A 26737-nucleotide genomic window follows, 5' to 3' on the forward strand; every position below is an offset into this window, starting at 1 on the left:
CACAGAGCCCCCCACGGGGCCCTGTTTCCCACCCACTCAAGTCACCGCTCATTGAAATTACCACGGTTATTTCTTTAATTATATTTTTAAGACGAACAACATAGAACTGTTGACAGGGCAGAGAAACATTTTTTATAAAGCACAAAGAAGAAAACATGTTGCTATCCCAAGCTGTCTAATGCAGTCGACTCCACTGAGAGAAGGAACTGATTCCCTATGAACGCACACTCACGCACACACATACACACTTGTGCCCCACACACACACACACACACACACACACACACACACGTACCTTTTTCTCCCTGATATTTGAACTTTGGAATTCTTTGTGAACTAGCCATGCCTGTTTCTGCCGAACCCTTTAAAGAAGGAAGAAAGAAGAAAAGAGAAAGAAAGAAAGAAAGAAAGAAAGAAAGAAGCCATAACTTGCAGGCTTCTGGAGGAGCCACACTTCCGCTGTAAAATCTCACACAGCTGTCACCAGGCAAGGCCAGAACTGGTGAAAAGGTGGCCGCAGGGTGCGACCTCCTTGCACGGCTCCAGGGGGTTCTACGCGCACGGCCGCAGGCCTGCGGGCTCCTTGTAGACTGTGAGTCCGCCTAACCATAGTTCTACTATCGTCAGCAGTTGCTTTAAAAACTTTTGTTTTTTTAATCAACATGTTTCTACCCTTATCCTCTTGGTAAGGCAAAAAACCTCCCAGAGGAGGGGGAGGAAGGGGTGACATTTGAAAAGGACGCCCAAAGGGCAGCAGAGCCAACTCTCCAGTGCTGACTTGGAACCAAGCTTATGGTGAAGTTAAGAGCAGACGTTGGACACACACAGTGGAGCCAGAGCGTCACAAACTGTTTGTTTTGGTTTCCATGCTTTGGAGGAGAGGCGGCTCCCAGATCCTTCACCGGGCAGGATACCCACACACTGGAGAACAGGTTTCACCTGAAAGGAAAGAGCAGCAAGGGTCAGCGCACTGTGAGGCAGGGCCCCCACCAGGCCCACCCTGACCCTCCCTCGCAGTCTCCATCCCCGGACCACTGTCAGGTTCTCCTCCCCTTCTCAACCCCTGCCACACAAGCTGTCTTTTCAGCCCCTGGAAGCTCCACATCCCCCAACCACTGGGCCTTTGCACGTGCTGTCTGAAGAGCACATTCCAGTCTTCCCTCAGCGCCCAGCCCAAGCCCCTTCCCTAGCTCCCCACATGGTCCCCCTAGGACACAGCCACCTCTCCCCTGGTAGCCCTCCTTCCCAGCCCTTCTACAGGTGTCTGCGCCAGGAGTCAGCAAACTATTTCTGCGAAAGTCCAAGAGTAAATATTTTAGCCTGAGCACATCCTGCAATCCCTCCTCTGTTCTCCGGCTCATGATGAGGTGGGCACCGGCACTCCCGCCATGCCATCTACCTCACCACAGCGCCAAGCAACAGGGCCCACCATGGGCTCAACCTGCTAAGCTGAACTAAAATAAACCATTTCTCTTTTTAAGTTGATCATCTTGGGTATTTTGATACAGTGATGGAAAGCTGACTAACGCGGCTGTGTAAAAATACACAGTGGGCTAGACTTGGCCTATGCCTAGACCTTCATTTTCTGCCCCTAGCCGCCGGCCAATTTACACAAGTATCTGACTGTGTCCGTCTCTCGCTTACAGTGGGCACTTGGACAGGCAAGAGCCACGCTGAGGATTTCTCACCTCTAAAGTCTAGCCCCAGAACAGTATCAGACAAAGCAGGGGTTCAAGAAAGACTAGTGCAGAAAGCCTTGTGAGAAAGTAAATTTAAAAACAAATCATTCAAATTGTCATCTAAAGGAGCTTAGGAAAGGAAGGGAGATCTGAGCACTAAAGCTGCGACCATCTCCTGCAGGTGTTAGGCTACAGGTATTAGAAAATATAAAAATGAAGGTTCAGCAGGATTTGAGGACTGGTGAAGCTTTCAGGGACCAACCATCAGAGCAGCACACAGGCCCAGCCGTCCACAGCCACCTGCAGCAGACGCGCCTGTGGATCCAAGCAGACTACAGCAGCCACGGAACCCAGGAAGAGCCATCCTCGGGATCCCCAGGGAGACAAACTCTGCAGCACCAGAGCATAGTGCCCTCACCGGCCAGGGCGTCCAAGAGCCCACATCTGGAGGGCTCTCCGGAGCACACCTGGGGGTCCTCTACCAGGTCCCATGCTTTCACTCTGTCCCACAGGCTGCAGTCTATCCCCCTCACAATTTTATTATTGTAAAAATAAACAGCCCTCCTACAGTGCCCCGGTGTAAGGGGGACCCCACTGTTCATCACAAGCACCTCACAATTCCTCCGCTCTCCCCACCACGGATCTAAACCTCCAGGATGTGGGGTGAGCCCAAAAGCCTTCCAAGGCCAACAGCTGAGTGTACTTAGCAACAGCAACAAGGTCCCCTGGGGACTTGGAGCCCCTGGCTTTGGGCCAGGATAAGCGAGCCAGGTTTGTTTTTCGCTTCCACGCCCAGCCTGCCCCACAGCAGCCTTTCGCAGCAACCAGCACTGAATGCCCTTTGTTCCCAGCACAAGATGCCAGGCACAGTGCTCCGCCTTGCAGCCAAAATCTCGCCAGTTGCTAATTATATTCCTGCAGGAAGCTCTACCCGCAAAGGAGGCGGGGCGGGCATGTTTAGAATGCAAGGCCACACCCCCACGGGTGCCACATCCCTTTCCCCAAATAACCAGGGACAAACACCTCCCTCTTGGCAGGAGGCAGGGCTGGCAGAGCAGTGGTTCTCCCAGCAGCACACCTTTGGGCTGCGCTTGTCGCGGCTGCAGGAACACCTGCCACACAAGTGAGAGGAAGAGCCAACATCTGCCTTGCCTTGGGGATGCCTAGAGGGTGTGACAAAAGTCCCCTGTAATAAACCAGCAATGCGCAGAGTCTCAGATCTCCGCAGCCACAGCACACTAGGCCAGCCAAGCTCAAAACACAAGTGAGATCCAAACGCCTCTTAAAATATGGAAGCATTTCAAAACCCCAGGGCTGTCTGTATTCCACTGAGCTATCATCTCCCACTTCTAATTAGCCTTTTTAAGTACAGAATCGGGAACACATTGGAATGGGTTACCCCCACCCTGCATCTGGCCCATACTCGGCACATGGATTATAACACCCCAGCTGCACAGAGCCCCAAAAGAGAGCTGTTGACAAAAGCTTTCCCCTGCTGCGTTCCTCTTCCCTGCTGCAAGGAAGCCGAGCACAGACTCTGAGTCACAAAGCATTATCAAAAGTTACCTGAGCAGTGGTAAGAGGCTCATTACCATCCCACTGCCCTGGAACCAAAATCACCATTTTCTTCTTTCCACTGGATCATGAAATAACCCCAAGCTATGACAGCCACATCCAATCTAAACGTAGCTCATTTCCTACAGAGAATCAAAAATAATGTGGTCGAGCTGTGACTCAACAGGAAAAGAAAAGAGGTTCCTGGGAACACACTGTCCAGGTACAGACAGAGAAGGCCTCAAAAACATGACACCACAAAAACAAACAAAACTGATCCTAAAATCTGCTCTATGTCTGTTGACCTGAAAAGTTGCTTGTGACCTATGGAAAAAGGTCCCTCTGGAACAGCAAAGAAAAGTTCCACAGATACGTACTCACACACACTCTAGTGGCTACTGTTAAATAATGAGATGACAGTGAGGTTCTTTTTCCCTGTTCCTTTTCTGCAGTTTTCTGTAGATGTATTCCACCTGTGATAAGAAAACCTATTACTACTCCATCTACACAGCCCATCACCTTCAGGCCTGAGAAGTGGGATGGCCTTGGGTCCTGTGATTCATCTCCAGATTCATCCACATCCTGATTTTCTTTCAAACTCAAACAGTACAAACTTCTAAAGAAAGTAACATGAAGTTTGGTCCTTCAGGACAAACGGGGAGGCCGTGGCTGACAAGACAGTGAATATCTGTGAGAAGCAGCTAACACAGGTGAGGTCACGGAATAAATGCTTGTACAGACAACCAAACTGGAACAAAAGAGCTAAATATGCCACGCAGGAGGTCAGAAAAACAGAACACATCCAAAGAAAGCTTAAGAAGGGACACAGTAGGGGGCTGGGGATTTAGCTCAGCGGCAAAGCGCCTGCCTGGCAAGCGCAAGGTCGTGAGTTCGGTTCCCAGTACCGGAGAAAAACCAAAAAAAAAGAAGGGACACAGTAATCAACTGAAATTGAAATAATAACAAAGAGGATCAAAGAAGCCAAACATGAGTTCTTTGTATAGGCCAAACCTGAGTTCTTTGTGTAGACGTAAGACTGATTAAGAAAAAGGATAAAAGGCAAAACTAATGTCTACATCTCTGGGACAGTATTTAGAGTGTGAAAGGGACCATTTCCATCCATGTTACAAAGAAGTATAAGAGGATAATAAAAGAATGTTGGGAACAACTTAGTATGACACATTTGAAAATTCAGATGAAATGGACAAAATCCCCCAAAACTACAACTCTTTAAAACTGACCCAACAGGGGCTGGGGATTTAGCTCAGCGGCAAAAGCACCTGCCTGGCAGGCGCAAGGTCATGAGTTCGGTTCCTGGTACCAGAGAAAAACCAAAAACCAAAAAAAAAAAAAAAAAAAACTGACCCAAGAAGAAATAAAGATTAAATAGTCCTATAACTCTTCAAAGAATTGAACATCAGTGGTTTTAAGAATTCCTTTTATACAAAAAACCATCAGCCCCAGCCAGTTTCAGCATGGTCTACTAAACATTTAGGAAACAATTTTAATCTGATGCAAACTATTCCAAAGAAGAAGAAAATAAGGAAATATACCCCTATTTGTTTTATGAGGCTAGTAAAATGTTTACCTAAGTCCAACAAGGACATTATGAAGTAGAAAAATGACTGACCGGCTTTGTCATTAGACACAAGAAAGTCTGGTGAAATATTAGGAAACTAAATTTAGTAATGTGTATAAAAATAGCACAATAAGCCAGGCATGGTGGTGCACACCTGTAATCTGAGCACTTAGAAGGCTAAAGAAGGAGGATTGCTCCAGCCTGTGCTACAAAGAGAGTTCAAGGCCAACCTGAACTGCATAGTGAAGCCCTATCTCAAAAAGATAGATAGATGATAGATACATAGATAGATAGATAGATAGATAGATAGATAGATAGATAGAAAGAAAAAATAACATGACCAAGCTCTCTTCATCTCAGAAATGCTAAACTGGTTTAATATGAGAAAATTAATTAATATAAATTCACCACCTTAACAGAATAAAGAAAAAAAATCTGACCTTCTCAAGAGTTAGGTAAAGCACTTAATAAAATGTAACATTACCATACAAAGACTAAAGGAAAACTATCTAGAGGAAAAAAATAGACAAAAACCCTACAGTAATCACTACTCTTAAGAGGTCTAATATTGAAAGCATACTCTAAAATCAAGACTAAGACAGGACACGTGTTTTCACCACTTCCGTTTAACACGGAAGTGTTAAACGGCCAAGAGTACAAAAAGCCTTTTAAAAAAGAGAGAAAATGCGTACATCCTAGGGAACAGACCCTCAGTATTCCCAATGACCTATCTATGTAGAAAACCCAAAAGGATCCATATTTATAATATCAGAATTAATAAGGGTTTGGCAATGTTGCTGGATTTTTTTTTGAAATGTCTTTAGAAACAAACTGCCATGAACAGAAAGGTTTTAAAAATTTTATTTCTTTGAAAAAAATCAAAAAATAGGTCACAAATCAAGTGATGGTAGCTTGCACAGGAGCATGGGAGTTTTTGTTGGGGGTGGTACTGGGTATTTAACCCAGGGCCTTCAAACTCAGCTAACAACTCCATCTCCAGTCCTTTTTTTTTTAAAGGAAGGGTCTTGCTAAGTCACTCAGTTGCCCAGGCTAGCAATCCTGACTCTGCTTCCCAGGTGCTGGGCCTCTCAGCCACACGCTACTATGCCTAGCTGCATAGGAGCCTGTTTTTGAGGCTGTCTCCAAGTGACCGCAGAGAGAGTCTGACAGCCCCAGGAGGAGAAACCCAGGCATGGAGATACAGCCCATGGGACAGGGGGTTCACTGTAGCCAAAGGCCTGAAATCCATAATAGAAATGGATTGGCCAGGTGCTGCGTTTCAGCCTGGAATGGGGGCAGAGGAGACACTAAGGAGCTGGATGGAGCTAACAGGTGTCCTTGACCCAGAAGCACCAACCCTGAAGGTTTCTGGGCTGCTGCTGCACAGCCAGCAGGGAGCACTTTAGGGAGAGTAGCTTCCGAAATGCTCCAGAGCCGCCTGCAGACCTGGTTTCTACCGTAGCTGACGTCGGCCTTACAGCAGGCCACAGAGTAAACTTGCCCTTCTGAAAAGCAAGAGCATTTTCTGTGACATCATCACCTAGCAAGTGGTCAGTGTCATGGTTTACTTTCATAGTGAGTTTCAGAGCCAGCAGCAGTGCCCATACAGGTCTGTCAGCCTAGAAACAGAACTCACTCTGTTATTTGAAGAACTAGACCCATCGTGGAAGTTTCTCAATCTGACAGCGGTGTCAACGTGAATCTCACCTTCATTACACCAGCCATACGACCAGTCCATCAACATGTATGCCGTAACAGTGCTGGCATCCATGTCCTCAAGAAAGGGCCCCTTTTCCCACCTTATGTTAGAATCCATAGATGGAATTTCAGAACAAACAGACTGTTTTAACTCCCCATTTCAGATCCTTTCTTATCTAGTGAGATGTAAAGATGTCATAAAAACAGCTTCGTTTCTTGTGGCCCCCATGAAGGTAGTTCAGAATCAAGTGTGGATGAGATGCTGTTTGGTGGCTCAGAATACAGCAGTAGGACCCGGATCCACATGTGCATGTCGTATAGGAAGCGAGGGGCCTCAGCAGGAAGCCAGCCCTGCTTATTATGGAGAATAACGAAGGCATGGTTTCCTTCTTGTGAAACGTTATTTCTCTGTATTGAATGTATGGCTTAGCAATAAAATCAGTATAACCATGAATAATCCTGTGTATATATCATTTTGCAGTATGGATAAATATCACTAATTGATTTGACTTTTTTCAAAAGGTGTTGTTCCTTGTCTAAAAAGCTAACTACGGCTAGTGAATCTTCTCCCACTCTGCTATCTACAACCAACATTAATGTTTAATTTTTCCTTATAAAATTTAGGTGTGACTCATTAACAAATTGTTCCCGAAATTGATTTGTATGCAAACATGATCATACAGCCATGTTTTTACATATGAGTATAAATACACTATGTATTTTTAAGGTCATATTTGTGTGCATGTGTGTGTGTGTGTTTGTATTTGTAGAACATCTAGGAATACATCTAACAAAAATTTATTTTACTTTATGGATCAGTTTTTAAAAGCACTGAAAGACATTGTATAAAATACCTAAATAAGCTGAGTGTGGTGGATTACACACCTATAATCCCAACCCTCTGGGAAACTGAGGCAGAAAGATTTAAAGTTCAAACCTAGCCTGGTAACTTAGCAACTTAGCAAGACTCTGTCTCAAAAAATAAAAAAAGGGCTGGGGATGTAGGTAGCTCAGTGCAAAGTTCCTGGGTACAATCCCTGGTACTGCAAAAAATAAGACACCTAAATAAATGGAAAGTCATTCCATACTCAAGGATTGGAAAATTGAACATAAAGGAGGTAATTCTCCATGAACTGACCTACAAGGTCAATGCAGTTCCAATCAAAATCCTAGATGCTGTGTTGTTGAACCTAGCTGCTGGTTTATGCAGAAGGACCCAGAGCTGAGGGCAGCCAAGATTATGAAGAACCAATCACAGGTGCGGAAAGCAGTCATCCCAGGCACAGAGAAGCCAGGCAGCAGGAGAAACCTCAGGCTGGAACTCAACCCCTCTTCCTCCCTGAGCCTGCAAGCCTTCACCTCCACACTGCGCTCCCCCAGAGCCACCACTGTGACTCTCATATTCCAGGTGCACCTCGCAAGGATCTAAGGGCCCGCACTGCAGTTCAGTCACAGTCATTGTGACTTTCCTGCAGACCACCGTTAGGAAACACACCTGTCCATGGAGCTCATCGGTAAATTCCATCCATCCAGGATGGACCCCCATGCAAGTGATGCGGAAGAAGTTTCTGGCAGAGTGTGTGGCACACGCACTGCTCCAGCCAGACCCCAGGCCAGTGCTCAGCCAGCTTGCTGTCTCCAGTTCAACCCTCTTGCTCTCCCTCCCTTAAAGCCAAAGTAGCCTCCTCACTTGGGAAAAGCAGGCAGTAACCATCCTCGGCTGAGTTTCTGGATGCTGCGTGTCTCAGGAGGTGGCAGATCGCTCCCTCTGGAAACGGAACACCCTCACACCTAACACTTAACCAGAGAACAAGCCCACTGTGGGCCAGGCCAGGGCTCACAGCGCTGTCAAAGGCGAAGGGTCCCCTCTCCTCCGTGAGCCCAGGAGGAAGCCTCTGTCCCCACCCTTCACCTGTACTTGATGTCAAACACTGTGGAGTCCTCATCCTCATCATCCTCTTCATTTAGCGGGGCCATTTCCACGCGCTCGGCGGGAGTGGTGATAATGTCATACTTGCGGGTCTTCTTTAACCTCTTCCCTGACCTGCAGAGGAGAAGCACATTCGTGAGAGAGCAACAACAGAGATGCCAGTGGGTTCCTTCCTCCCATAATCCTGACTGTAGTAAACCTGCTGTGGCCTCTGGCCTGGCCACTCAGGCTGCCCAAGTGACCCACTGAAGATCCAGTGAGCCCTGGATAAGACCTCACAGACTAAGTTACTGAGCTTGCTACTCCGTGTGGCCCCCACTCACACGGCAGAGACACCGGCTCTAGCACCAACAACTCAGAAATCAAGATTTATAATCTGAATGCAGTGTTTTGGTTTTGCTTTGCTTTGCTGCTCTGGGGATTGAACCTGGGGCTGCATTCATGCCAGACAAGTGCTTTACCACCGAGCTATGTTCCCAGCTGAATACGACATTTTTAAAAGGCAAAAGCCATGCCAAGATAATCCATGGTGATCAAAGGATTCAGTAACAGGATCGGGCACAGCCGAGGAGATCTGAGTCAGAGCTTGACCACACCCTATTTGTGTGATCCGAGGAGGTCAATGAATCCCTGTGAGCCTCAGTTTCCTCATCAGTAAACTGGGATGGGATGGCCTTCCTCGAAGGAGAGGGAGATCACCCAGGATGATGCACTAATTAACACGCCTGCATGTAAGGAGCTCTCAGTGAGTCATTGTTAGCAATGACAATAAATAACAAGAGTCAAACATGCTCTATCCTTTCTCATACAAGGACTTGTGAAAATGAGTCAATATGGTTTTCCTCCCAAAGATTTACAAGAAGAGTTGGTTATAACACTGCACTGCTAGCTTTGGAAAGGCAGAGAATCATTGTGGGCCACAGGGAAAGGCCTGACACCAGCCATGGCGTGAGACTCACTGCATGAAGGCTGCAGTACTTACTGGGCATGGCTGGATGGCTCATGATGCCACCTAGGAGCGATGCTCTTGTTATGACCACCAATGCTCTTTGCATTTATTCCTCCACTACTGTGGACCTCTCCCCAGTTGCTTTGTATTCTCAGCTGTCCTCCTTTTTAAGAATATTTGATGCTGTTCCTGAGAAACCAGCCAACCCAAAAGACCCTAAGCAGGTATGGAAGAATCGTGTTCCCTACATCTTCTTCCCACAGACTGTAAGCCGTTCCCATGGAGACCACATCAGAGACACAGGCGAGATCTCTTTGTCCTCAGCACAAAGAGACTCTTCCATAAGTTTGGAAAATGAATGAAAACAGAACTTCACTTTCAGGTTTTCTTAAAAAAATTTGAACAACACCAACTTGCTCTTGTCTGACCTAATCTGATTTAGTAAAACTAAGATTTACCAAAGCGCCACACTGTTTACATAACAAATCTTAGTACCGTATCTTTGGTATAAAACAACTTACAGCACCTGCTCCTTGGAGTTGTTTGGGTAAAAAAGAAGGTGGGGGAGGACTTTGGGAAAAAGGGAGAATCCAGCCATCAAATCTGATGGTCTCCAGCCTTGTTGACAAACAGTTTCTCCTTCCCGTGGTCTTCACAAATCTTAGTTACTTTTCTTGTTGCTGAGACAAAATACCCAACATCCAAAGGTAGAGGAGCAGAGGTTTATTTCAGCTCATAGTTTGCACAGGTTTCAGTCCGTAGTCATGTCGTTCCAAAGCAGGGTGGCGTGGCAGAGGGCCATCACAGGGGAGGAATGTTCCATGGCAGGACAGGTGGGAAGGGAGAAAGTAACAAAGCAGCAAGCCTGTCTCTCCTTTTTCTTCCATCCAGGCTACCAGCCTCAGAGTGGGCCTTTGCTTATCCACCCGCTTAATCCCAGCATCACACCCTTAATCTATTAGCACACCCTAATCCAGCCACCCACAAAACTCCCCATGTATGAGCGCATGAGGCTTTGGGGGGACATCTAGATACACACCATAACATCACGGTACACACACAGGCACAGGTGTGGGTCCACCTGGATTCCAATGACAGGATGAAGAGTACAGCAAGGGCCAGGACTGGTGTTCAGAGGCTAAGCCTGAGGTACACAGACAGTCCCATCACCAGGGACCCAGAATGGTTTTACATGCAGAACTTCACAAACACATTTGGCCCCACATTCTCCCCACCTCTGTCCTCAGGGAAAAAACCTTCACATTCTTCCCTAAATGGTTTACCGTCTCTGAGCAATTCCATCCCCAATTCTGGATGGGGGAAACTTAAACTCAGAAAGGCTCCTTGTGTCACAAGCAATCCACAACAAATCCACAAGAAAAATCAACCATCCTCAGACTCCCAGTCTACACCTACTCGGACCCACATTACCACGCCTTTCTGAAGAACACAGCCCTAAATCGCCTCCTGGGTGACTCTCAGCTGTCTGGAGGGAGCACCTGGCTTTGCAGAGGGGCGGGGCTCCCTGCTCTGTCCCCAGCACCAAATGCCTGAGCTAAAGAAGCAGCAGGGATGTTTTAGAAAAGGGCATACCTGTGAACCCAAGGACTTGCAAGAGCCCCCTGCGACCCTCAAAGTGACCACGCCCAGACAGTGTCAAGCTGAGGGGTCATGGCTGTTTGTAACTCTTCTCCAGGTATCATGAAAATAATCCTGAACCCCCAATATGACACTCGTGTGATGGTGCACGTTATGCGTGTACTTGACAGGCCTCCAGGGTGCCCAGGTAGAAGAGCGTGCATTGCCCTCAGGGTGCCTTTGAAGGTGTTTCTGGATGGGGTTAACATCTGAAGAAGCAGAGCCAGCAAAGCTCCCTGTCCTCCCAGGGTGATGGCCTCATTCAATCAGGAGAAGGCCCCATAGAAGAAAAGATGGACCCTCCCTCAAGGAACAACTCCCACCCAGCCACTTCAGCTTTTACCCAGCTTTGGACTCACACTGAAACGCTGGCTCTCTCTGGCTCTCGTGCCTACACTTAGACTGGAACCTACCCCACGGCCTCCTTTTGGTCTCTAGTTTGCAGGGCATAGAACTTGAACCTGTCAGTCTTACAATGCTCACAGTGTCACAAGCTCCCTTCCAGTAATATGTCTCTCTCCCTCCCTGTCTATACGCACACACACACACACACACACACACACAATTGGTTCTGCTTCTCTGGGGAGCCCTCCGAAGTACAAAGAGCCATTAGCAAGAGCCCTCATGCGTGCTTCAAATGCCAGTTTTGACATAACGAGCTGGAGAAATTACATCTCAAACAAACAACTCTGAAAGACAACACTTTTTCACAAAAAAAAAAAAAGAAAAGAAAAGAAAAAAAGCAATTTCTGCTGTTGCACTGCTGGGTGTGTTAATTAGGGGAAACTGAGACTTGTGAAATAGTTAAAGACACTGAGCTCCATCCTTAGCAGAGGTGCACAATGCGACAAGCCGGAGGGAAGCTGCAGAACATATGAATTGGCGGGGAGGGGCATTCCTCACATTACAAGGGAGAGCCTCCCTTCACCAGCAGCCTGCCAGTTACAAGCAGGGCAGAGTGGATCCACACTGTCCACGGACCTTCAGGTCCCCCCGCCCACCAGACCCAGGTCGGAGAACTGAGCCATCATGGCGTAGACAGGGAACACGGGAGACGGGAAACGCAGGGCACCAGGAGCCTAAATAACCTGCCAGGTCCCACCGCGCCTCTCTGCGTGTAGACACTACTACTCAGTGCTTGCCTTGTCTGAGTACGTTTTTTTCTCCTCTGAAACCAGGGCCAGACTTAATCCCCACTTGGAGGGTGGAGAGAGTGGAGACAACCTGGGGTTTAGAGGTTTTAGAAGGGCTCGGCAGGGGCTGGGGATTTAGCTCAGCTGCATAGCGCCTGCCTGGCAAGCACAAGGTCATGAGTTCGATTCCCGGTACCGGAAAAAAAAACAAAAAACATAAAAAAAAAATTAAAAATTAAAAAAAAAAGAAGGGCTCAGCAGTCATCAGAGTGGAGCATTAATACTGATACTGGTGACTTCGTAACAGCAAGGAACCACACCCAAACACAGTGTCTCTTGCCCTGTGACGATGTCTTGTGCCTCGTAAGAACTCCGCCAGCAAAGCCACCACCCGGACTGCAGCTGAAGCTGTGAGCGAAGATAAACCTCTCTTCCTTATAACTTACCCAGTCTTTGTATCAGCAACAGAAAACAGACTAACACCGTGGCTTTTTTTTTAAACAAGACCTCACTAAGTTGCCAAGTTGCCCAAGCCGGGTTCAAACTTACTGCCTTTTCCTCCTCCTGCCTTAGCCTCCCAGAGTGCTGGGATTATAGGAGTGTGCCACCACGCCCAGCAATACTGTATCCTTTTGCCTTACTATGAGTCTACGGGGGTTGGAGGTAGAGCTCAGTGGTTCAGTGCTTGGCTAGCGTGCGTAAGGCCCTGGGTTAGATCCACAGCACCACAGACACTAAAAGGGTCTTAATCATGGTCCTCACGAGTTGAGCTCTTGCTGGGTGGTGGCACAGCAATTCCAAGTATGTTCACGTGCACAACTTCTAAATAACCCCATAGGCACCTGTCACTGTCAGCTCTTACAGCTGAGGAAACTTAGCCTCAGTGAGGTCACCCGGAATAACCCCACATTTGCCAAGAGGTGCTGCGCCAGCTTGTTGCTTCCATCCCTCCCAGCATGACCCCAGCACACCTTGCCACCACTTTATTTTAACCCTGAAAAACCTTTGCCGTCCCTACACTTCCTGGAACGTGTCACTGAACACATCACATGGATCTAGACACACTCTCCTCTCTGAAGTAAGACTCCTGTAGGGCATGAGCGGGCCGGAAGCCAGCCAGCATCCTCCATCTCCTCCTATTAGCTCTGTATCCTCCATGCCTGGCCAAACTTCAGCTCCAGGAGAGGCCCCCAGGAATGAAGCCTGAGCCAATCAGTGCACTGCAACCTTCTAGCTAGCCAATGGCAGAGGACAGAGGAGGAAAGCATGACCAATCAGAAGACAGAAAGTAAGACCTGAAAGAGGGCAGGCTGAGGAGAGAAAGGGACAGAGGAAAAGAGCCAGACTTATGAAGCTAGACCTGGAAAACTGCAAAGCTGTCTACACTTTCACCAGAGGCAATCAGACCAGGTTTTCTGTCACACACAACCTAAAGAATCTAACTGCCACAAGGTCTCCAAGGAAGGCACAGCATGTCAGGAAACCTCCACTATAATAATAAACACCATCTCGGGATTCCTTAACATTTTAATAGTAAGCCTTCCACACTCAGTACAATTTTCCCATTTCCTCAAACCCTTTCAAGTGCTAGGACTGTTTCCCTTATACAATACACAGCCACCGGCATGAGAGGACTCGGTGACAACAGCAAGAAAGGTCTTGCTCAGGGCCACGGTGTGCAGGTTTCCAGGGGACACACATTGTGTGTGACACCTCACAGGACTGTCTGCAAGCCAGTGACCTGAGGAAGGGCCAAGACCACACAGCCATGGAGACGCTGAAGCCACTCGGCGTAGACCGAGCCCACATCCAACACAGGGACCCAGGTCGTACAAGGATGCAGTACCCACTTCCAGGAGGGGTAGAGTCAGACTGGTTCCTGGCCCGGGGGGAAGCCAGAGGACCAAGCAAAAGCAGCCTGTGAAAATTACAATGGCATTGCACTTCCTGCCGAAAAAAAGGAGACTGGAGAGGCAGAAAAGGGAAAAGATACTCACGGTCAATTCTCAATGGCATGGTCCCCGGGCCACAGTTTTCCTTTTCCGAGGTCTCTTTAGCCAGGTGGCCGCAGCAAAGGTAATCAAGCCCAGGGTGCTCTGAACTACAAACCCAGTGCTTTTGGGTTTTTATTTGGAGACAGGGTCTTGCTAAGTCGCTCAGGCTGTGCTCAAACTTGAAACCTACTGTCTCAGCCTCCCTCAGCATTCAGATTAAAGGTGTGTGCCACCACGCTAGACTGGTGAAGGGGAGTTTTCAATAAATATCCACATGACGTTGCCTTCAGAGACGTTCTAGAAAAGACAAATCACCCTTGGATCTAAAAGACACACTTCTCAAATGAGAGAGGAGATGCTCAAAATTCCTTCACTCTGAAATGTAATCCTGCAGCCAGAGGGTTTGTTTACTCAAAGGCTCTCTGAACAGCTGCTCAGGAGCCCTTGGACAAACAAGCCTGGCAAGCGAGTGTGCCCCAACCCAGTGGACCCGCTCGGAGACAGGCCCTCCTAACTTGCTCACGGACAGAGAAACAGCAAGCCCAGGCGCTGATAGGGGATCTGAGTGCGGGGTGTGGCAGTCAGCAACGCCGACAGGGAGTCCTGAGGCTGAGGTTCTGATCTCAGCCCTCACAAGTGGGCAAGGCGCTGCCTACCCCACCAACCTACCCCATGTGGCCCCGAGCACGCCCATTTCTCCTGGGTTTTCCCAGGACACCCCAGCCAGCCTGAGTTTCCTCCTCCCTCTGATTCCTGTGGTCTCCATTCACAGGCACCGCCCCTGCTGTGGGACACAGTTCCCACAAGACCTGGCTCAATGGGGTGACAGTGCAGAAGCCACCATGACAGCACGGCTCTTAGTGCCAAATGGTGGCACGTGGTGGCACGGCAGCCCCCAGCCAGGGAGGCAGGGAGGATTCCCACTATGGAGTTAAGGACACCAAGGCCAGCAGATGCTGTGTGACCAGTCCCAGTAAGTAGCATTCAAATCCAGGTCTGTCCCACTCCCAAGCCCGAGCTCTTCACATTTTGGCAGAGGGCAGGGAGCTCCCGTTGATGCTGGTGTCCCCACATGAGGAGCAGGCACTCTGTACGTACTCCCCGGGCAGCTGCCAGGGTTGTAACCTCAAGTCTCTTTGGTTTTCAGCCTGTTGCTGCTTGATGAAAAGCAGCCAGAAGTCCAACAGCCAGGAGATAATAGCAAGAACCAGTAAATGCGATTGCATCCCATTAGAAAGCTTCTGCACACAAAGGAAGCAATGAATAGTGTAAAGGGACAGCTCACAGAACGGGAGGAAATCTTTGCCGCTACTCTTCTAGTAGAGGATTAATATCTAGAATATAACTAGATATGTTATATCTAGCATGGTGGCGCACGCCTGTAATCCCAACACTCGGGAGGCTGAGGCAGGAGGATCATTGTGAGTTTGAGGCCAGCCTGGGCTACAAAGTAAGCGCAAGGCCAGCCTGAACTGCATAGTGAGACCATGCCTCAAAAAGACAAGAAGAAAAAAAAACAGAATATATAAAGAACTCAAAAAACTTAACAACAAAAGCCCAAGTAATCCAGTCAATAAGTTGGTAAATGAACTGAACAGATACTTCACTTCTCAAAAGAAGTACAAATGGACAATGGTTATATGGAAAAATGGTGAACATCTTTAGCCATCAGGGAATACAAATCAAAACTACATTGAGACTCCATCTCACCCCAGTCAGAATGGCTGCAATCGAGAATGTAAAATAAATAAATAAATAAATAAATGCTGATGAAGCTGTAGAGAAAAAGGAACCCTACACTGCTGGTGGGAGTGTAAACCAATACACCCATTATGGAGGTAGGTATGGGGATTGCTGCAAAAAAAACCCACTAAAAATACAACTACCATGTGACCCAGCTCTACCACTCCTTGGTGTATACTCCAAAGAATTAAAGTCAGCACACAATAGAGATATCAAATACCCATGTTTACCAAGGCACCGTTCACAATAGACAAGTTACAGAATCAACACGGTGCTCCTTAATGGATGAACGATTAGGAAAATGTGGTGTATAAACACAAGGGAATATTGGTCTCAATGTCATTCGCAGGAAAATGGATGGGAGTGAGAAACCATCATGTTAGGGGGAATAAGCCAGACTCAGAGAGACAAGTACCGCACGTTCTCTCTCATATGTGGAATCTAGAGCGGGGGAAAAGGTGACATAAAAGTGGAGGGGGCGATGATCAGAAAACAGGAAAAGGATTTGGGGATGGTATGGGTGGGGCAAGGGAAGGAAATGAGGAGAGGATGATCAGGTGTATTATATGCACGTGTGAAAATGTCAGGAGGAAGCACGTTTTCCTGTGGAGATAATATGCACTGTCTTTTTAAAAAGGCAACCAAGGGGCTGGAGATATAGCTCAGTGGCACAAGCACCTTCCTGGCAAGTGCAAGGTCCTGAGTTTGATTCCCAGTACCTAAAAAAAAGTAAAAAATACAAAATACAAAGGCAACCAAAAGAAATTTGTGTACACAAGAAAAAGCATACTGTGTTTCAGTCTCATAAACACATCAAGCCACCTAAATTAATCTGCAGTTTTAATGAAATAGAATAAAATACTAACAGATCTTTTGTTGGGGGTCTAGATATTCCAGAACACATAAAAAGCCAGGAGGATTCTGAAGATGAGGAATAACACAGGAAGTTGGTCTCCCAGAGAGGAAAGCACACTGTCAAACCACACTAACCGAGTGCAGTGGTACTGGCACCTTAACCATCAGCTGCTGCTGCAGAAAAGAATCCAGAAATAGGCCCAAATATATCCTGGAATTTCAAGTGAGTAGGAAAATTCAATGTTTTGCTGATAGCAACCCCTAGCTCACATTTTACATCCACCGCAAAGAGGCGACCCGCAGCACACACAAGGTCATGTGAGACAAAGCATCTTCCGGAGATGCAGCAAGTGCACCCAGCCCCCCAGGAGCCCTCCCCACCCCTGTCTGTGCGGCAGCCTCTATCCCTGCACCCAGCACAGTGACCCAAAGGTCCCAGGTCAACAACTCCAGTGCTCCAGCGCCATAGAGACACAGGAAACCATAATGGGTAACTGGTATGACATGAACAAGCAGACGGACGTGACCATAAACACTGAACAAGAGACACAAAGAATGGCCCAATGCTCAGCCTAGAGGGCAGAAGGCCACCCCGGCCCTGCCCCTACTGTCCCATGAGCCCCCATCTGTCGAGAGAAGCAGAGACTCCAGCTTTTTATGAGGACTCTCAATGTTTCTGTGTTCTCAACTATCTCAGATTCTGGGTTTTGTTTGCTTTTGCAGCACTGGGGATAAACCCGAGGGGTGTTCTGCCACTGAACTATATCCCCAGCTGCTTAGGTTTGTTCTGTTTTGTTTTGTTTGTTTATCTTGAGATGCGTAGGTGGGACCCGGATGTGCAATTCTCTTGCCTCAGCCCTCCCCACACGCTGGGATTACAGGCACACTCCGCCATGCCTAACTCAGCTGTCTCAGTTAGTAAAGTCACTGTGCAGATCAAAACAAAACACAGAAACACATTTGGGGTTCAGATTTTCCAACACATGGACCATCCGTTTACAAACTCTGACTGCATTTCCTGGCCATGGTTTTTGGCCATAAGTGCCACGCATGAGTGTTATTTAACCATTCAGCCCACAGATATAATAACACACACATTGAACCGGAGCCTTCCTTTTCTCTCTCCAAGGAAAGTTTGCTGTGATCAACACGTACTGGCTATTATTTATATAACCTAGCTGCTTCCCCTCCCCATCTGCTTAGGAGTAACAAAATGGGGCCCTGTTGGATGGACCCCAATACTGGCACCAAGCACACAATACACAGTGTGCCACTGGGGGAGCGTGCCTCGCGTGGAAGTCTCCTGCACGGCCGGCCAACCCCAGGGAGCTCAGCCACGAGGCTGAGGGTTTCCCACATCACCACAGTTTCACCTCCCTCTGTTTCCACCCTGATTCTCTTTCCCACTCTCCTCCCCCAGTAGATCGACTCCCACTCCCCAAGAAAAACCATCCAACCCGGCGGGGCCTGTTTGCGGAGTCCCCTGGGAACGGAATGGACCCAGGCCAGGTTGAGACCTGCCCTCCAGCTGTTGGGTGTTTGCAAAGGGCTGGGCCTGCTCTGTTTTTCTAGGCCGTGTCAGGTGGGTGAGGGGAGGCTTCCAGCAAAGACAGAACCTCCAGGGGCAGCTCCACTGTTCCAGGCAGCAGCACAGTGACCAACAGGGACCCTCTGGTGGGTGCAGGAGCCCTGGAAGTGCTGGGGCCACACTTATCATAAATGGCCTTGCATGTGTCAGCGGGGCCTGCAAGCCCTCAGCACCGCTATGTCCTCGAGAGCCACCACTTCCCAGCAGAGGCTCCAGCCCCTGCCCCCAGCCCAGACTCCCAGCAGTGTGGCTGGTGTTTCTTTGCAAAGATTCCCCGGAGCCTCTTCTTCATCAAGCCTCCTCTTGGCCTGACCACCCCTTCACAATGGCCCCGTACCAGGTCTGTCATGGACACTTCCCTCTTCCTCCTCTAGCTGGGTTCTCACAACACCTCCACACCACCACCACGACCCCATCCTAATTCCCTGCCCCAGTCACAGAACTACTCATTCACTCACTTGGCAAACAGGAGAACCCAATGGGGAGCGCATTTCTAACATAGCCCTTGGATTATTTCACTCCCCCTGCAAATCCTCTGCTAGCTCCAGCACCTCAAACCCTCAGGCTGCAACTGGCGTCTTCCAAAATCCCAGCCACACCAGAAGGTCCCTCCCTCCCAGGTCAGTTCCTCCCAGGCTTCCAGGCCCAGAACAAGACACTTCATTACTTTATACCATGGTTTGCTGATCTGTAAAATGGGAACCCCAACAGCACCCCTTCTCGGAGCAAGAAAACATAAAAAGTGCTTAGCACCAAGCGTGGGGCATAGTAGGGCTTAGTTTATTGTTGTTTTTACATGATGCTGGGTATGGAATCCTGGGCCTTGCACGTGGTAACCAAGAGCTCTGCACCCAAGCTACACCCCCAACCCATTAGTAAATATTACTAATGCTGCCGTTATTATTAATATCATCATGTTTTCCAGTGATTTGTTTTTGCAAACCCCATTCACAGCAAAGCTTGCTTCATCCACCCAGCACCTCTCACCTTCTCTTCCTCCTCCGCACAATGCCTTCCCATGCCAAATTCTAATGACCAAGAGGGACCCTTTGGTGGACCCAGGGGACCTGGAAGTGCTGGGCCATATTTCTGGTCTCAGCCAAAGCCACTGTGGCCATGTCTATCTCAGTTGACCAAGTATTGCTTTTGAATCACAGCTCGCTTTTGGATTGGACGGCCTCCCTCCCCCTCGCCTGGGTGATGTGCTCCCCACCCAGCATGGTGCCTGCGGCCCCGCCCCCTTCCCAGAGGTGACCGTGGAATACCAGGCAGAGCGCCGTCTGTTCTGCTGTGTCTTCTCCTGGGTGTTGAGCTGGGTGAGAGAAGCCTGGGCTGCCAAGGCCAAAGCTCAGCTGGCCACACCCCAGAGGCCCTGCCAGGGCCCAGCTGAGCACCCCACACCCGCGCTCATTGCATCCTCCTCTTCCTACAAACTCACCAGGCAATCTGAAACCCTCTTTACTGGTAAAACTAAAACGGTGTGGAGGAAGGGAGGTCAGAGGAGCCCTGAATGGGAGGAAAGCCCACACCTGTGAGGCGTCTGGGCCCCCCAGCCCCACATCTGCTGGAGCCCCGCCTGAGCGCCGTCACAGCCCCTCCCTCCTCAGAACCACAAGGACAGGTTTTCTCCTCCATGCACCCCAAGAAAAATAAATGTAAGTCTGGACTCCTGGCAGATCGCCCTGAGATTAAGGAGGAATTTTTTTTAAAAAATAACAACATGATTTTAAATGCATGCTCGCATGACCTCCCCTTCCAAATGGCCAGACCCAAACCCACAGCCGGTAAACCCAAGCACCCAACACCACCCTGGCCACCCTCTCTGCTCAGACCAGGAAGGGCCCTCCCCTGAGGATCTTCCTGTGGGACACTCTGCAGACACTGACACCGGAGCCCCCCTTAGCCCCACTCCCACCCCAACCCGCTCCAGATGTGCCTAGTATCCCAAGAAAGCCCCACACACTCAAAGGACAGGGCATGAGAGTCTACAGCAAAGCCACATAAGCCAGAGGCCTCAAGGTTACATTAAAGAAGGATTTGCCTCCCTTTCCAACTTGATAGAAGGAGTTGGCGGCAGGTGCCAGGGGCTCGCACCTGTTAACAAGGGCAGTCGCCAGGCTCCTCCTCCCCAGGGAGCTGAAGATCACGCACTTCGTCTGAAAGAGGCCGGAGCAGATGCACCTGTCTGGTTATTTTGGGCATATGGCTGCAGCCTCTTTTCTGAGTAGAAGCAAGACCAAAAGGTCAGGTATCAATGGCATCTGTTCTAAGAATCATATTTTTAAATACAGTAGGACAGTCAGCTGCTTCAAGGGAAGCAGGGACTTGGTTGGCACAATCTTATTCTAAACACCCAACAGCCCTTGGAAGCTGTACTCTAATTAATGATGGGAAACAGGTGCCCAGCGCAGTTTAGTAAACTGCTCACCTCAGTCAACCAGCCAGCCTCAAAGCCAGGACTCCAAGTTTCTCAGTCCTGGTCCCCTGTATGTTTGGCACTGGACAATTCTTTCTTGAAAGGTATTCACATACACTGTAGGATGCTGGGCAGCACCCTAGCTCCTACCCACTAGAGGCCAACAGTGACCTTCTCCACCTCTACCCGCTGCAGTCCTGACAGTCGCAGAGGTCTCCGCAAACAACCAAATGACCCCAAGGCAAAAGCCTCCCCAGGTAAGAACCATTTGGGGACCTTATTCTTTCCACATACCATGATTTTCTTGCAAAATTAAATCAAGGGCATGCTATTCTTTTTAAAAAAAATCTGGATTGTCTGCATCATATTTATTTAATGCTTTTCACCATGTTATATAAAATTAAACATGAAATAAGACTAATATATCCCACTTCTGTAGTTTTCTCCCTCAACTCCGAGCCTGGATTGACAATCAGAAATGACCTCCCGGCACTAAACAAGTTCGATGCTGTCTCTCAATGTCACGAAAGGGGCGGAACCTTCCACTATAGCTCCATCACAGCTTCGCGTTATTGAACTCATGATATACAAATGAGCAACAACTGGAAACATTCAATGGCAACCTTCCTACAGGCTACAAGTATTGAGTTTTTATATTTTCTTTTAAATAACTTCCCTTATTATCGCAAAGGTAAATGTACACACAACAGAAAATTTAGAGAAGCCAAGATAAGTAGGAAACCTTTAGTCCCTTTTCAAATACCTGGCTTAGCAGCTTAAGCTTCTGCGATGCCTGGGTCTCCAGGACCCAGCCGTGTGCACCTTTGCCACCAACAGATGGGCAATGTGAGGTCACCTAGAATTCGTCTTCCCCGTCCCCGGAGAAGCATCCAAATGAACTTTCCTTTGAGATAAGAGGATTTTACAGATTCTGAAATGAAAAATGGCTAAGCAGGCAGCCAACAGATGGGAAAAACACAGCCTGCACCAACACAGCCGGGAGGCTCTGCCAAGACCGGGAAAGGAAAGTTGCAGCTTCAAGGTGACAATTTCCCTGACTTTTCCCCGTATCCACACAACAGCAGAAGGTAAAGTCAGGATGCCCACCCCGCCCCAGAGCTCAGAGTGAAGCGCTCTAAGAGAACACCAGGGGGAAATGCCCTGCTGCCAGCAGTCACCACCTACCTGTCCCACCCCTGAATCGGTATGACCCCTCCAGATGTTTCTCAATATCAAAGAGTCAGAGCCAGGCATGGTGGTGCACCTCTGTGATCCCTGCAGTCTGGGAGACTAAGGCAGGAGGACCGAAAGTTCAACCACAGCCTGGACAATACAAGGGCTCAGCAAGACCCTGTTTCAGAAATAAAAAGGACTGGGAATATAACTCAGTCCTTTGGGAATGCCCTGGATTCAATCCCCAGTCCCAAAAATACTGAATAAAATCAGGAGAAATCCCAGTGTCTACTGGACCCAGCCTCTCTGCTGAGTCCCTTGCCACTCTCAGAAAGGCCTCAGGTCCACAGCAGAGGTGTCTGCCCCTGAACACCAGCAGGAGGGTGCACACTTGTCCCGCCGGGAGCTGTGCTGTCTCCAAACTGCCGCCCTCCTGCAGTCTCCCATCTAAAATTTTCCTTAATGGTAATGTACATGGAAAAGGTGGAAATGATTCTGTATACAGGGAAATCAGATTGATTAGGAAGGACAGGAACAGACTGTGGCTCAAGCGCAGTATAAAATAGAGAAATGCAAAGCAAAGCAATGAGGTAGCAAGTCACACTCATCTAAGGGGAAAGCATCACAAAGCTAGCTGATATCAAATGCCGGGTACGATGCAAGGTTCTGAGGACCCATGGACACTGCAGGCGAGAGCTTGCGCTGGTGCCTACTCAGGAAATCAAGTACAAGCACCCCTAGGACCAGAAGTCCCACTCCCAGGTGTACACCGCAGGTCTGTACTAGCCCGAGACACACCCCAGGATCAGCAAGGACCTGAGTGCACTTGCTGGGATGGAAACAATGAATAGGTGTCACACAGCTGTGCAGGAATTCAGACAGTGCATAAATATGTTATGATAAACAACTGCATTATAAGGAACAGTCACCCACATGGCCAAACATGCACACGTGCTAACAGATGTCTTTGCACATTCATGTAGGTATATATTTATAATTTATTTATTGGAATCAGCTCGTACTATCCACACTTATCTGTGACAAGTGGCACGTTCAAGTGTACAGTCAGTATCAAACCAATGTCATCACATTCTATGACTGTTAAGGATCACCATCATTTACTTAACCAGTGCCAACCAGAGGCTATGGGTTATTTAAAACTCTTCACTGTCAAGCAGAACTGCTCTGAATATTTCCATGAATCTTGCTTCCTCTCCTAATCATTAACACGTGAAGCAAAGAATGCATACTGCAGTGAGAAAAAAAATGCATATGGAACCGCTTGACTGAAGGTACATATATTTTTCACTATGATATATAGGAAACTTTAACGGTTTCCTTGGATCCGCATCGTTTTTCTGTTGTCCGGCAAGGAGACTCCTTCCAGGAAAACAGAAACACAAATAGCCTGAACCACCGCTCAATAAGCAATCGCCCTCCACTATTCCCCTCTATCTATGCTGAAGAGAAGATGAATGGGCAACAACGAAATTCCCACCACCCAGGTGACCTCCCATCAGCCACGTACCTAGTCCCACGGGACATTTTTAAGACATCAGCAATCTGAAATGCTTAGGAGTTCAATGTTCTTTTGCTAAAAGTATCTTTATGAAATGCCAACCTGAGCCTGGAACCACAGGAGGTGTTACAGAGACGTAGGAGATTAAGGCTCAGCCCTGCTCTCAGGAGCCCTCAGCCTGGCAGGGCCAAAGGGCACATTCAGAGACACTCAAGACTCCCAGCAGGAAGTTTAAGGCATGAGTGTGCTTGGGAACTCAGAGGGTCGGGCTGGGGAGGCTCCTCAGGCCAGGAAACCCAGGAGGGCACACAGCGTTGAGCTAGTTGTGTGGTCTTGATGGTGGAGGGGAATCCAGGCAAGAGTCAGAGTGGGGAAAGATGCCCACCATACATGGTGACTCTGGAGGATCCTGAGGAGTCTAACAGGACTGAGCAGTGGTTGGCACACACTGGGTGGAGCCAATACAGGAGCTGGAGAGGGAGGCAAAACCCTGGTCATCAAGAGACAGCCTTTCCTGCATGCTGAGGAGTTTGTATGGGGGACATGGTGGCAGAGGAAAGATAAGACCAGCATCCCAGCAGAAGAGGGAGGCTGGGGTGGAAGGAGATGAGGACAGAAGCAGGAACCCCAGGAGATCACTGGTTCCAGAGAGACGAGGGAGGAATGCGCCCCAGGCAGAAGCTGCTGCAGATTAAGAGCTTCAGTAGGTGAAGGTGGTTCGGTTAGAAGTGAGATGGTCCCGGGGAGCCTTGACTGGCAAAATGGCCGGGACTCGTGGCCTGCAGGCTAAGGAGCCTTGGATCCATCGGGTCAGGACACTGCCAGCAGAGTGGGCCTTCAGCGAGCTTGACAAACCACACCACAGAGAAGCGCGGGGAAAGGGGAGGAGCCACAGTCCAGACCACCAAAGAATAGACCAGGTGCTGGGCCTGCCATGGCCATCACACTTGCCGAGTGTTCTAGAAGCCAGTGACGCTGTTCCCCTGTCCGGGTGTAACCTTAGACTGGGCACCATGAGGCCCTTCACAGCTGTCAATGCTACAAATTCTTGTGTAAATCTGAATCCAGGATGGCAAATGTCTATCTGGAGACTCAACCTAACAAGAACACCTTCTTCCCGGGGAGAGGAGGCAGATGGGGCCCACAGGCAGCTTCTCCACTGAAGTAGTGCCCTTCCTCCCACACCCCACCTCCTGGCCAACAAGGACGCGCCCTTCCGGCTGCTCAAACACAGGGCTCCATGTCCTCACATCTGGCCTCATGCAGCCTTCTTTTCTCTCCCGCTCCTGGGTAATAAAGAGCAGACTGGCAAAATATTTCAAATACCTTCTTTAAAAAGTACACAGCCTTGTGGGCTCAGCCTATTTTGAGCTAAATGTTTCAACCCTCCAGGCTCAGAGCTGCTGTAGGCATGCGTTTGCCCCTAGTGCACAATCAGGAAGTCAGGAAATGACAGCGGTGCCCCTGCAGAATGCCAGGTCCCCGTCGGGCCCAGGGCCCTGGGATGAACTGGGTGTTCCGCCCTTCAGGGCTCTGTGCTCAGTGCGGGAGCTGGGCCCCAAACACAGCAACCCACTATGGCAAAAGAAAGGTTGCACTGGAGGATGGATGCACAAGGGGAGGGCTGGGGAGCCAGAAAAGAAAGCAACCATGTCCAGGAAAACTACACAGGAAGGAAAGGGCTGGAGCTGGGCATGGGTGGCTGTGTCACGCTTGGTAGATGCAGAGGAATCGGGTCAGAGTCCAGGAAGCACAGGCCAGCACCACGGAGCACAAGGAAAGGAGCAAGAGACGTGAGACAGACGCAAAGGGCTGCAAGGTGGGCCGGGGAAAGGCCCTACATGCCACACTTAGGTAGCTCCATGCATAGGCAGTGGCTCCAAGGAGCCGCTAAAGTTAGTAAACAGAAGAACGACGACAGTGGGAAGGGTGGGGTGAACCAGGAGGGCGCTGAGGAGATTCACCTGGAGAGGAACAAGGCGGCCTGAGCCAGTGGAGCCATAGTCAGGGGAGCACGGGATCTCGTGGGAAGCGGACCCTGCCCCATACTCTCAGATCCCGGGTGTTTAATCAGAGGGGAACAGATCCAGAAGGGAACAGCTGCACTCAGTGGGGCACGGAACCAAGAGCAACCTCAATGGATAGCTCGCGACCCTGCCTTCCCAGGCCTGAGTTCTGCTTCGGCACTAACTGCAGAGAAGCCATCACACCAAGCACGGTGTGCGCACCGGGAAGCAGAGGCAGCAGCAGAGAGTGACATGTACCCCGGATCTCCAGGCCAGCCACTGAGGAACAGGACCTGTGGAGTCCATTTCCTACACAAACAGGATTCCCAGGCATTTGCAGGAAATCCCAGCTCACCTCCCTGGGGGCTGTCCACCCCAGCACGCCAGGGACCTTCCTAACCTCCTGGCCACTTTCTCCTTGACCTTGATCACCCTGCAGAAGTCTCTCTGAGCAGCTCAGGGCTCTGGGAATGCTTGGCAGGATGGCTTCATCCATAGGGGCTAAGAGAGCCATCAGGAAATACTGTCCCCCCCACAACGCACAGTCGCTAAGGCCACCAAAGTAACCATGAAGGCCAGCACCAGAGCCAGGCAGAAAGCACACCTCCAAATGCAGTCCTGAGGGCCTTCCCCACTCCAGAAAAAGGGAAAAAAGCAGTAGCAGAAAAAGAAAACACAAAAAAAGCAGATGGGGCATGAAGGAGCTGCAGATGAAGTGGGGGAAAAGGATGGCAAGATTCAAGTTAAGCAAACCTGGGTTCAAATCCTACCTCCAACCCTGAGTTTACTTAGCTATGCTAGCTTCTCTCCCTGGAAATATTTTCCTCATCTGTGCAACGGATATAAAATAAATCCCGTGGAGGGTGGTGAAAATTCAGAGCGCTGCTTAACGTTCAGCATTAGCAGAGAGGTAAACGGAAACCAGTATTTATGATACACTGCATATGCTTAAAGAAAGAGGAAAGAATTGCTAAAATGTGCACCTAGAGAAACCACAGAAACGCTCCCCACACGCCTCCTGAGCCCAACCCTCCGGGCAGGTGGCAGGGGCAGGGTGGCAGGGGCGCTCCAAGCCGCCCGCCGGCCCGGGCACCTGCGGGGACGGCGGCGCAGGCGCGGGACCCACCTGAAGACGCGCAGCAGCAGGCAGGCGATGAGCAGCGCGCTGAAGGCGCACGCCACGATCACGGCCGCCTTCAGGGTGGGCAGGTCGCGGAGCAGCGTGGACAGGCGAGTCACCAAGGCGTCACCGCTGCTGTTGGACACGCCGCCCGCCGCCCCGG

The 26737-nt window shown here is 49.3% G+C and overlaps 1 protein-coding gene across 2 annotated transcripts; it reads right to left on the reverse strand.

The window, feature by feature from the left end:
- Window positions 1-51: 51 nt before the first annotated feature.
- Window positions 52-26737, reverse strand: Fam174b (family with sequence similarity 174, member B; the record flags this gene model as incomplete). Of its 2 annotated transcripts, XM_005381705.2 has the most annotated exon segments (3): window positions 52-939; window positions 8423-8554; window positions 26581-26737. In XM_005381705.2, coding segments are annotated over 3 exon segments (293 nt in total), but the record flags the coding sequence as incomplete, so codon positions are not given.

Source organism: Chinchilla lanigera, unplaced genomic scaffold, assembly GCF_000276665.1.
Source record: "Chinchilla lanigera isolate Chin_1 unplaced genomic scaffold, ChiLan1.0 scaffold00015, whole genome shotgun sequence".
Taxonomy (NCBI): domain Eukaryota; kingdom Metazoa; phylum Chordata; class Mammalia; order Rodentia; family Chinchillidae; genus Chinchilla; species Chinchilla lanigera.